Below are 12,448 nucleotides of genomic sequence, written 5' to 3' on the forward strand. Positions count from 1 at the left end.
AAGGGCTGAGATACTTTTATCTTATTCCTGGTACAAAGTTTTCTTATTTTACATAACAGGATGTGGACTAACAGGGGCATTAGTCTTCATGGTAAAAAAGAATAAAAGAAATTCAAGTTAACAGCGGATTCCCATGCCAATAGCCATAAATGTCCCAAACGTTCCACCACTCTGCATCATGGTTTTGCCAACGCCACCCATCAGTTCTCGTCCTCTCATGCCAATCCTAAAAAAGAAACACAATGTTGAAAGTTATTTTTCAAAATAAGGCAAAGAAAATCATCAGTGGAAGATTAAAAAGTGTCAGGACAAAGAACACCAAAGTTGCCTGCAGGATGTGAATGTCTGTTTCCTTCCTGATCAAAATATGGTTTCAAGGACAGCCCGCACCCAAGCTATGAAAATTATGTTTTTCATGATTTCCTTTAGTCATTACAGTGTGTTCAATACTTCATAAACATAATGAGACCTGTATTTAGGAGTATTTGGTAATTCTTAAAAAGTACATCCAGTCTACAAATTTTAATGTCAAGGTTAAGATATTTAGTTATTAATATATATATTGTACCAAATGGCAGCTTTGCATGCCATAAAGAAGATTTACTGTCATAAATATACTGCACAAAACTATGGAATTTGATCTCCAACATACCTGACACAAGAAAATGTGCCAAATAGTGCACCTGCTGCCATGCCAACAGCAAAGCCCATCATAAAGCCCATTTTTACTCTGTCAAAACAACTGGGCTGGGACTGGCCATATGATCCCACTGTCACAGGCATCTAGAAAGAAAATTAAGCACACATGTAATATATATTGCTTCTAAACAAAGAGGATCCTATTTTCAATTGGAAGGAATATTTATTTGTATTACTAAGAATTTTAAAGCATTTTAAAATCATCAGTGATAATTTAAGCCTCTTTCTGGTAAAAATACACAAATATGTATGGTTATATCCATCAGACCTTTGCAAACAAATCATTGTGCATAAGCCACAATTTCTAATAAAAGGATGTAAATAGTTGCCTAGAAACATAAAATATAGCTATTCTTTTCCTTCAAATCCAATGTCGTTTATAAAATAGTACAGAAGTATGTTCCAAAATAGATATAGATATAAAAACTAAGTATCTTTCCCAATCATGATTAATGAAATTTGGAATTTAACCTCTGGAAGTACAGGAATGTCAATAATCAATTACACATTTTCAGTTTGCTAATCAATCCTTTACTGAATTATCAATTTATCCTTAACTTGTTCAGCATAATTTTCAAGACAATATGTTTTAAATAAAGCCATTTGGCTTCTCTATGGACATTAGGGATAATAACAAATGCATAGCTATTCTATGAATTCTTTCCAACAAAGATTATTTTGATTTAGGACTGTAAATCATTCAGGTTGCAAGCGAATGTTAAAAAATACACTCCTGAAATAGTAACTTGGTGGTCTAGTGCAGAGGATAGCATTCAATCAATCTTGGCCAATTTCAAAAAGCTAAACAAGGTTGGAATTTGTTTTTACTATGAGCCTCAAAGAATCTCATATGATTAAAACTAGTATAACAGCAACATGAAGTAGGATAGCAACTGCAAATCATATTTATATTGTTGCCAAAATTGCATGAAGTTCCTAGAATCAAGTTAAATTCAGGAGAGATTTTAAGAATATAAAAACTTGTTAAATTGGATCAACGCTAATGTTCTCTTTTCCCCAGTAAACAATGAGATGCAGGGCAGCTTAGTGCTAGAACAAGCTAATCTTCATTCATCTCTCTAGCAGCTGGTAATTGAGATATAATATCTCAATCTAAGATACTAGAGCCATTTCGGTGTAGTAAAAGCATCAAGCTAGAAACTAGGAGATACGAGTTCTTGTCCGACCTTGGGTACAAAGCCAGCTGGGTGACATTGGGAAAACCATTTTCAGCCCAAGCAAACAGGTAATGAAAAACTATTTCTAAAATCTTGCCAAGAAAACTCTATGTACTTGTTCAAGTAATCGTCAGCAGTTAAAACTGACTTGAAAGCAAAAAACAACACACAGTAATAAGCAGCCATCAAAATTAAAAAGTATGGGCCATTTAGAGTACATTTCTCCATGAATTTATCCCATCCCCTTAAAGTGGGCTAAACCAGTGTTAAAGACGGAATATCAAGAGAATGTGAACAGTTAAACAAAATAAATAAATAAATCTCAGTCCTGGGAGAGTATGAGAAGCAAACAAACTCAAATTAACGGTCATTTTCATGGACTCTACAGACATTTAGTGACTCCTGTTTCTTGATTATCTGTCTACCTTGAAAGGATAATATGGGGATAAACCAGAATAATATGCAAACACACATATTCCAGTTATGCTGGTTTCTAGCAGCCTTTGATATCATTGATTATGGTATCTTCTGCACTGACAGTGAATATTGGAAATAAGAAAAATGCTTCAGTAATTTTCTTCTCTCCTGAGTGGCCAGTTCCAATTGGTAGTGGTGGTAAATGGGGAGAGATTGGCTACTCATTATGGAATGCTGTGGGGCTCAACCTTTTCCTATTGTTTAACACATGGGTGTCAAACTTGTGGCGTCACATTACTGTCACACAATGTTTTTTCCGTTCAGAGATGGGGTGGGCATGGCCTGCACATGATGCATCTGGCCTGCAGGCCACCAGTTTGACACCTCTGGTTTAATATTTATATGAAGGTCCACAAGAGGTTAACTGCTGGCATAGAGAATAAAATAAAAATATGTTGATGATATCTAATAATATATCTGGGCTGGGTGAAAGTTATGAAGGACTTTCTGATCCAATGCAGGCTGTTAAGGGTCTAGTTGGCAAGAAACAGACTTACATGGCACCTTTCCAGAATAGTAGCTGTGAATTTGAGAACCAACCAAACGCAGAGTCTATCTTTGAGTCTGGACAGAACAGCACTCTCCTGAACTTATGAGAAGGGCCATAAGTTGAAGTTCTTCCTGGATTAATGGCTCCTGCTTGAATAACAGGTTGATGCCATGGTCAGTGTTGAGGTAATTCCCCGTTAGGAGAATGAGTGCACACAAGGAGACGTAGTGAGAGCGATGTTGAATAACACACGACCAGCACACAGACACACTGAATAGTAAAATGTAGGTTTTACTTCCAGTAAACAGTTAAGCAAAGTTCAACAAACAGTCCAAGTCATACACAGTTAAAGCAGTCAGTTTTCAGTCCAGGGATAATCCAAATAACAAAGTCCAGTATCATACACAGTTCAGTAACAGACTTATAACAACCCAAGAAGAACGATGATCAGCAACAGTCAATAGGGAGAAATGCAGGAACCAAAAACAGCTACCATCAGAACATCTAGCAACTAACAACAGAACAACCCAGGTTTCTGGCTCCATCTTATGGCCGTTTGAGGAACCACACCCAATTACAATTTTAGCATTCCCTTAAAGAGACAGTATTAAACGTCTATCCTGGTTTATATATTTCCAACCCAACTGTTAGGTGACTCAATTCCTAACAGTCAAGAGGCTTTGTATAACAATAAAGGATTAATAAAATGGTTCTTAAATTGTTTGACCCTATTACCTTGTTTCTCAATCTTGAATAATAGCATCACCCTCACAGAAACCTTAAGACTCTTGTTTTACACAATCAGCAGTCCCACACTGGATCCTCAGCTCACAAAATTGCTCCATTACCTCCAAGGATATGTTCAAATCATCCCAGTTTAAGAACCACTGCTTTAATTAGTGCTCTAGTTAAATTAAGCGGTTGGATTATAGAAATATGCTCTACATGAGGCTGTTCTTGAAGACCACCCAGAAGCTTCAGATGGCGTAGTATGCAATTGGCATGTCTAGTAATGGGCATATCATGGTATTCTCATGTAATATCATTAGTATGGGAGTTACATTGTTCCCTTTGGAACAGTCTCAGATGTACATTTTCAAATAATCTTAAAAAATATGCTCCCTTTAGAAAAAACAAACACTTACAAATGAATAAGATCATATTGTCCCTGAGTAATGTTACATTGGATTTATGTTTTATAATTGATTGTATTATATCTCATTATATCAATACTGTTTTCGGGTAAAAGCATTTATTTTACAGGAATATATGAATTATCCTTCTGAAAGATTTTAAGCACGACATTTTTTTTTTTTAAAAAAATCCCAGCATCTAGGAGTGTTAACATTTTCACTAATAAGCCATTATGACTCCATGATTCAAGACTGGTTCCATCTTATCCAAAAAAATGTGTTCTGCTATCAGATTGTGAAGAATAGGATGAATGGGTGGGATTGAAACTCGAGACTGACAGAAATACGGTTAAGAGAAACATATTTATTTTCAATAATTTCCAAGACTTAATAATGAATTGCTCCTTAAGAGTAATAAAAGAAGTAGCTGATGGTCTGGCTGAATTATATCTGGCTGAATCTTTAAGAAATCCTATAGAACTGAGGAATGGCAATTGTTGTCCCTATCTTCAAAAAGGAGAAAAAAGAGGAACGAAGGATCACAGATTGAGCACTGACATCAATAATGGGGAAGATTCTAGAGCAGATCATAAAGATAAAAAAAAATCTTTGAAAACTATACTTGAATTACTAAATGTCAACAAAGATTTGTCAAGAACAAATTCTTGCCAGATGATTCTTTTCATTTTATAACAGATAACTATTTTTAGTGAAAGTAAACTGTGAACAACAGTAGCAACTTGGTATGGATGGGCAAAGCATTTCATGCACAGATCATTCTGAATAGTCTGTGCAGACTGAAACATGTCTGTTCTACCTTTATGTTCACTTACACAACAGTTTGGAACACATGTGTATTATTCATTCATAGACCCAGAATATACAGGCTCCTGGGTGAAGTGAGTGGTGGAAAAAGGACTGTCAGTGAAGGAAACAGTGCACAGTAGTGACTACAGAAAGGGAATGAACATATGGAGAGATCAGAGGAGGACAAATGCATAGGAGGTATGAGAGGAAAGCAAAAGAGAGGGGATAAGGTACTTCTTCAGATTAGTTTTGGTCAAAATCCAAGATGTTCAGGGTTTGATTTAGTTGGATTAGAAAGACACAAAGTGTTTATTCCATGCACACATAATATATCTTATACATCATGCATGCTCCCATAAGCTAGTTAACAGTAGACCTGGTCACACGAAAAATCTGTATGTATATGACTCATACTCAAGGAATGCTTGTCAATGACTCATCAAATTGAGGACAGATCTTCAACCACTAGGGATCCTCTGCTTTTTAGTATATATCATGGATGGGAATGTGGATCCCCATCAAATTTCTGGATATCCACAAACTGGTTGGAATAACTAGTACTGTACTCTGGAGCACAGAAATAAAATTCATTGAATTTCTTGGTAAGTTTGAGGGATTGAAAATAATAGAATGAAATGTAACAGAAACAAGCAAAAGTTCTTCACTCAGAAAAGAAAAATCAAATGCACGTGGGTAGGATAGGGGATACCTGGATTGGCAATGATACTTGTGAAAAAAATCGTGAAAAAATTTACAGTTTTAGATTGCAATAACAGAAGTGTGATTTCCAAACCACAGAAAATAATTGTTCAATTTTATTCTGTTTTGGTTAGACCTTACCTAGAAAATGGTTTTCAATTTTGGGAATCATATTTTAGGAAGGACTTTTAAAAGAATTATTTGGGGATTAGAAATTAAGACCTATTTAGAAAGATTAAAGGAACAGAGTATGTATAGTCTTCAGGATACACAACTGAAGTAGATCAAGACCCTTTTCTTCCAAGGCACAGAACTCGGGAATAATCAATCTAAATTGCAGGAAAATGATTTCCACTTCAACATTTACCTAAAAGTAAAAACAGTTCAACAGTGAAACCAATTATCCAGAAAAGTAGTATCTGCTTCACTGGATATATGTTCAAAAGGATTAAAGATGATCTTTCAAGGATGCATTAATATAGATTTCTATAGATTGAACTTGATGCTATAAATCAGTGATCCCCAACCTTTTTTATGCTGCGGCCCGGTACCGGCATCAGCTGGGCGCTGCGGCCCAGGGAATCAGCTGGCGCCGCCATCTTTTTGATGAAAAGTGCTTTCTACCCGGAAAAGCTCACCGGAAGCACTTTTTCATCAAAAAAAGATGGCGGTGCCCAGCAACCAGCGGCCCGGTGGTTGGGGACCCCTGCTATAAATGACCCCTTCCAGTGGATCTATTTAGCAAAAACAAATTAAAAACTTTAAGTAGCTTCTAAATAAAGATATGAACACATTTGTAAATATTTGTTTGAATGCAAATACTAGTAAACTAATTCAGGGAACATGATTTAATTCACTGTCCCCTAACATTCAGATATGTATTTTAAATCTGCAGATGTGACACACTGATATGCAGTATTAAACAATTTAAAAGACAGTACAATTGCATTAATATTTGTATATATTATGAACATCAAATTTGTTCATAAGTTTATATCCAATCCATAAACAAGCAAATTTCTTTCCTCACAGGAAAATTTATCAGGTTCTAAAGCTCTAACGTTTAAAAGGGACAATGAAAAATTCTTAGGGGAAAGCTAGCTACGTGCACTACGGCTTATCACGTTTCTGCAAATGAGATTTTAAAATATCACGAGCCTGTCTTTTTCGTGTATTCTTTCATTGTAAGTTCCTGAACTCCTATATCTTAAAAGCGTTTGGGTTACCTACAGTAAACCACAACGACCATACATATATAAGTGATAAAATCGGGCTGATCACTAGGTTACCGCCAAGACGTAGAAAACCAGGGTTTCTTTAACCATGTTTTACATGCAAACGTTCAATTGGCTACTAAGTTACAATATTATCAAGGCTGTGTTCATACAGCATTAAGCCCAAACTAATTAAAGAACTTGATGCGTATTTAGGCCAACGCAACTAAGGCACTGACAGCTGTGACTTCACACTATTGTCTATACACAACAATATGAAATGTATATGCCGTCCGTCTCCTAACGTTTCTGGACGGCTAGCTTTAATTAAGTTTGGTAAAACAAACAAATACATTTAAAAGGCTCAGAAACTGGCGCAAAAAAACCCAAAATCAACCCGGAAGCGCTCCAAATGTCGAGCCGCCTGAGATAAACCCCTCGGCCCAGTTACCGGCGGGGCCGTCTCTCACCTCGACCCCTGAGAAGTCTCTCCAACGACGATCTCTTATAGTTCGATCTCTTTCCGGCTCAGTCTGATGACGAAACAGGAAACTACCTCAGACTCGGGTGAAAGGTCAACTGGCAGGCGCTGCTGAGCTTTGAAACTGCGTTGTGTTAAGGAGCGTGTAGGGAACCGAGGAGAAGGGGATGATGTTGATATTACGGCCGACGGCATTGTGGGTCTCGAAAGGGCGGGTGGTTTTCCAAGGAAGGAGGTTTTCGAGGGCTCTGCCCCAACAAGGTAACTGCTCGTTTCTTTCGAAGGGAGGGCTGACCTGGCTGAGATAAAATCAAGAAAAGTGCACAGTTGTAGGTATTGATCCTGAAGGATCTATCCTAGCGAAAAATTCAGCAGATCTGAGTTTGAAGTAGCCACAATATACAGCAGAGGTCTCCAAACTTGGCAACTTTAAGACTTGTGGACTTCAACTCCCAGAATTCTCCTGCCCAGCATAGCTGAATTCTGGGAGTTGAAGTCCACAAGTCTTAAAGTTGCCAAGTTTGGGGACCCCTGATATACAGGCATCTTCTTTCTCAGATTTAGTGACATCTGCCTGCAGTGTGGTGTTTTCCTTTCTTCTGTTGGCTAAGCATATCGCCTACAAGGATAAAGTTTTTTTAAAAAGTGTCATGTTGACACTCACAAGGTGTGACCTTTGAGCAGCAATTTTTTGCATTTTGGAAAAAGGTTCTCATACGGTAGAGATTTAAGAAGTTGGAGTTCAGAGTCATACACACACACACACACACACACACACACATTTCAAAGTGAGTTTCTTAAGAGTTGTTGTGTTGTCTTTTGCTAGGTAAAGGCCATGTTGATGAATCTTCACTCCGGCCATTATATATGGATGTCCAATCAACTACCCCTCTGGTATGTTAACTAAATTATGGTTTGGGAAGATTTTGTTCTTTACTAACAGAAAAAATTAAACTGTATTTACAGGATGGTTGTATGCATACTTGTTTAGGGACCTGTCCTATTGCAGTTAAATGTTCTTTAGGAATAGACTATATTCTCTTATATATTTTCTCCAAGAGCTTAATAGGGAGTATGTAGGAATCTCTCTTTATTCTTTTACACAATGGCAACTCTGTGAGGTAGTTTGGATTTGGCTATCCCAAAATCAACAGAGTTTCCAATGGCTTTGAATCTGAAGGTCCTTGTACAAGATTTTTATCACTATGTTGCATTGGTTATTTGGTGGCTTCCACGTTTAATACAAAAGCAATCATAAAACAGAGTGGTGAGGATAATAGTTGTAATCCAAAATATCTGAGGTCTCCAAATGATCTACTCTGGTATGTAATGTTTGATTCCTACACTCATCTAAATATCAACACTGAATTAAACCTGATTAATGAGAATATATAGAGACTTGAGTGCAAAAAACTTTATGTTAACTTTTATTTTAAAAAGGGCCTAAAGCTATCTCAATATCTGAATTCAAAGGGAAAAATGATTTGGAGCATACAGACTACTGATATTACATCTGACAGAAATGTCTTAAATAAGTTATCTTCTCATGGGAGAGAATCAGTTTGGTGTAATTATTAAGGCATCAAGTTAGAAATAAGGAGATCATGAGTTCTAATCTAGCACAGGCACAAAACCAGCTGGGTGACCTTGGGTCAGTCATAGGAAGGAGACAATGACAAACCACTTTTGAAAAACCTTGCAAAAAAAAAACAAAACCCTCCAGGGACTTATCGAGGCAGTTTCCGAGAATCAGTGTTTGAATGAAAGAAAAATAAGTCATGTTTAATTTAAGGAAAAACTGACAGGTACAATGCCCATGCCCCATGTAGTCTCAAAAATGTTCCCTTTTGAATTAGGATTACTACACTGCCTTTTATATATGCATCATGAAAATCAAATAAGGGCAAAAAATAAAATAAAATGGATTGCTATGTATCTTATGTTCTAGGACCCAAGGGTTTTGGATAGCATGCTGCCTTATCTTGTGCATTACTATGGCAATCCCCACTCTAGAACTCATGCATATGGTTGGGAAAGTGAAACTGCAATGGAAAAAGCCAGACAGGTGAGAATATTGTTTTGTTCTTAAAATTAAATAATACATCTGTTTCTGCTGTATTGTTAAGCAGTTTTGTTCTGGAAAATGTTAGATTTCCCCCCAAAAAAAGTTCTGCTCTAATTTACATTCATGTATTCCTTTTTTCCCCTCTAGCAAGTTGCATCACTAATAGGAGCAGATCCTCGGGAAATTATTTTTACCAGTGGGGCCACAGAATCAAACAATATAGCAATTAAGGTAAGTGTGTGTGTGTGTGTATGTGTGTGTTTATGTTTATAAATAAAATTTATTGGCTACCCATCTTACTATAGGATAACACTGGGTGGCTTACAGTTACATCTAAGTTAAAATATAAACAGTTAAAATCAAACCTTAAAACCAAAGACACTTGGGGAGGGCGGGGTGGAGTGTGGGGAAGGTGGGATCTGTTATTACTCAACCAAACACCTCCATTGTGCTGTTCCCCCATTGGGGCTCCAAGTCAACTGGCAAAGCCAATATATTGCAGTATTGATTAAAAATATTATTATTATAATTTCTCAGTACTATGAGTATTAAACAATTGTTGTGTTCCCCTTTAGTTGTAAGGAAGACATGTATTTGAATAAAGCAACAGCAACTAGTAACATACCCATATTCCGTTTTTTAGACTATAAATAAATGTTATAATCTCAGAAATTCCATTTGAGATGTTGCATATATACTATACTGTACTTAAATTTACTGAATGCTATTCTTCTTTAAACAAAATATACTTTGAAATTGTTATTTGGAATTTTCTTGTAATTGTGCATTTGTATGCTAGCATTATGGAGCATTTTGAGACACAAAAGAATATAGCATGGCATGATGTTAAGGACACTTCATTTGATTCCTTTTTTCTTTCCCTTCTTGAAAGCAATCAGTCAACATTCCATTGCCTCTGAGCATTTGTGGCTTTTAATCTTAAGTACATTTACATTATATTTTCTGTTTCTAAAGTTACGTCATTTTTCCTTCTTTTCATAATCTAATCTTTTTAATTATCAAATCCATAATCAAATCCATAAATGAGTAGGTTGGTGTTGTGGTTAACACCTAGAAAACAGGAGACTGAGTTTTAGTCCTGCTTTAGATATGAAAATTTGGGTGGTGGCTTCGGGTCAATTACTTTGTCTCAGTCCACTTCACCTCACAGGGCGATGGTTGTGGGTAAAATAAGAGAAGGATAGGTACTTAGGCTTGAACTGTATATAGAAAAAAGGGGATAAAAGTCTAAAAAAAAATTTTTTTTCAGCAAAAAATCCATAATGGGTTTCCAGCCACTAATAAATGTAATCATTGGTCTTTTTTCTAAACAAAAACTTCATTAACATCTTTTGGAATGGAAGCGTACTTTATTTTTGATGTTTCTGACTATATACCTACTAATTCAAAAATCTCTTGTACTATTTGAACTGTTATAGCATTTTGTGTCATTTTATACATTCCTGTAATAACTAAAAACCAAAGGCAATTTTTCACTATTTTCCCCTTTTCTGCCTGGAATCTAGTGTCCAAATTGGAATCTAGTATCCAATTTGTGAAATCATAGTCTCAGATAAACATTATGCCTTAGGATAAATAAGAAATTTCTGAAAGTGATTACAAACTGGGGTTAGTAAACTTGGTGTCTTCTAAAAGACTCAGCTGGGGCTGTGAACATAATGGTTGATGCAGCCTCTTCTCCTCCATGCTGCATCGAGAGCCCAGGATGGGTTGACTCCTTCCTATGATGTCATTTAGCTGAGTCTGTACTAAGATATAAAAGCCAGCCCCCGGAAGAGACCCCAGCTTTTGACTCAGCTCCTTTCAGTCAATAGCTGTGTCTCTGAAAGCTTCTGTTAGATAACACTCACCAGCGATCTTCAGTGCCGTTTTTCCTCGTTTCAAGCAGACCCCAGGATCTGGGCAGCTGCTCTTCCAGGAGAGCAGGGCTCTCTCTCCTGCAGTGTTGGGAGCAGCGTTGCCAGAGCGCTGTTCAGGTAAGTTGGGCAGCGTCTGTAGACCTCCCCCACGCCTGCGGTTTGAGCAGTCGTAAAAAGCGATCAGCAAACTGATACCAGCGTCAGCCAGCTGATCGTGTGGCCAGAGGCTGCCCTTTCCTTTGCTGACTTCACTCTGGGCTCTTTATAGCCTAAGGAGAAATTCTTTGATCTCGGAGCCTGTTTCCCATAGTCAGCGGCCATCTTGGATTGAAGCCTTCCACCACGAGGTGAGCGGCCATTTTGTAAGCCCGGGGGCCAATTTATATTCTAAGGGGCTTAATACAAAAAATTTACAGTTTCTTTCCATCGTAAGAGCCTTTATTCTTCAAATGGAGCAAGATAAGGGTCAGGCAGAGTTTCTCTCCCCCCCACCCCAGTGGAACAGTCTCTTAAGTCAATAAGAGAAAGAGCAACGCACCCAATCAGTCCAGAGGGAGGTGGCTGCTAAAATCAGAGCTAAGGCTCTAGCCCCTAAGAAGGCAACTCAGTCTGAGTTGAGGGCAGAAAAGCGCAGACACGCAGCCCTAGAGAGGCAGTTCAACAGAACTATTCAACAGAAGGGAATGCAACTACAGCATGTTTCAGGTGATACCTGTGGGCCCCAGCCAAGCCCTCCCAGGGGAGGAGAAGTTATCTATGAGCCTGTCTCCTGAGGCTTTTGCAGTACAATGATCCTCAGGATCTAAGCAGATCTGGGCCTTATTTCCAACAGGCTTCTGGGCCCTATGCTCCTCCCCCTCCCTCCAGGCCTCAAACCTCTTCTCAATCTAGGCCTGAAGCCATCTTCACTCCCTCAGCAGTGGGCCTTTGGCCTTCTGCCCCTACCTTTGAGCATAGACCAGGGGATATCCAAGATGTTGTCTCTTTGGCCATTAGGCAGGGATTGGCTGAAGGCTTCAAACAAATCCTTCGACCTCCAGAAAGGGTTCAGGCCCTTCTCCCTTCTCAATTTATAAGTTGCCTCATCACCCTGATCTACACAGGCCCCAGGACCTCAGGGTCCATTCTTCTCTACCAGAATGGGAGGAGGTGGATGAGGAGGGAAGGGCTTCACCATCTGAACACAGTTACTCCTCTCGTTCAGAACGTGAAGAGGGCAAGACCTTTGACCAAAATCTTCAGAGGAAGAGGACTCTCGCCCAGAGCAGACCTCTGCATTGGTCTTCAATGCTTCTCTCTTCAGGCCATTACTCAGCATGGCCTTG

General features: G+C 38.1%; 2 protein-coding genes across 2 annotated transcripts in view; one reads left to right on the plus strand and one right to left on the minus strand.

The window, feature by feature from the left end:
* On the minus strand, positions 1-7,297 carry ROMO1 (reactive oxygen species modulator 1). The gene is made up of 3 exons (XM_026685204.2): positions 7,168-7,297; positions 653-783; positions 1-226 (listed from the first exon to the last, which is right to left on the minus strand). The coding sequence occupies exons 2-3, from the start codon at positions 781-783 to the stop codon at positions 118-120; spliced, it is 240 nt and encodes a 79-aa protein (XP_026540989.1). The 5' UTR covers positions 7,168-7,297; the 3' UTR covers positions 1-117.
* The window catches only part of NFS1 (NFS1 cysteine desulfurase), a 21,787-nt gene continuing 16,595 nt past the window's right edge, over positions 7,257-12,448 (plus strand). The window contains exons 1-4 of the mRNA XM_087959495.1: positions 7,257-7,439; positions 8,005-8,072; positions 9,127-9,243; positions 9,391-9,474. Of these exons, the coding sequence (XP_087815621.1) occupies positions 7,346-7,439; positions 8,005-8,072; positions 9,127-9,243; positions 9,391-9,474 (363 nt within the window). The 5' untranslated portion in view covers positions 7,257-7,345. The remainder of the gene's footprint in view (positions 7,440-8,004; positions 8,073-9,126; positions 9,244-9,390; positions 9,475-12,448) is intronic.

The sequence above is a fragment of the Notechis scutatus genome, chromosome 3, assembly GCF_049901735.1.
Source record: "Notechis scutatus isolate UNSWTSFEM ecotype Mainland chromosome 3, rNotScu1.2, whole genome shotgun sequence".
In the NCBI taxonomy this organism is placed as follows: domain Eukaryota; kingdom Metazoa; phylum Chordata; class Lepidosauria; order Squamata; family Elapidae; genus Notechis; species Notechis scutatus.

Coding starts and splice junctions, on each gene's coding strand:
- ROMO1 (XM_026685204.2), bottom strand. CDS start 783: ATGCCTGTGACAGTGGGATCATATGGCCAGTCCCAGCCCAGTTGTTTT. Junction 227..652: donor GGCACATTTTCTTGTGTCAG/GTATGTTGGAGA, acceptor TTTCTTTTTTAG/GATTGGCATGAGAGGACGAG.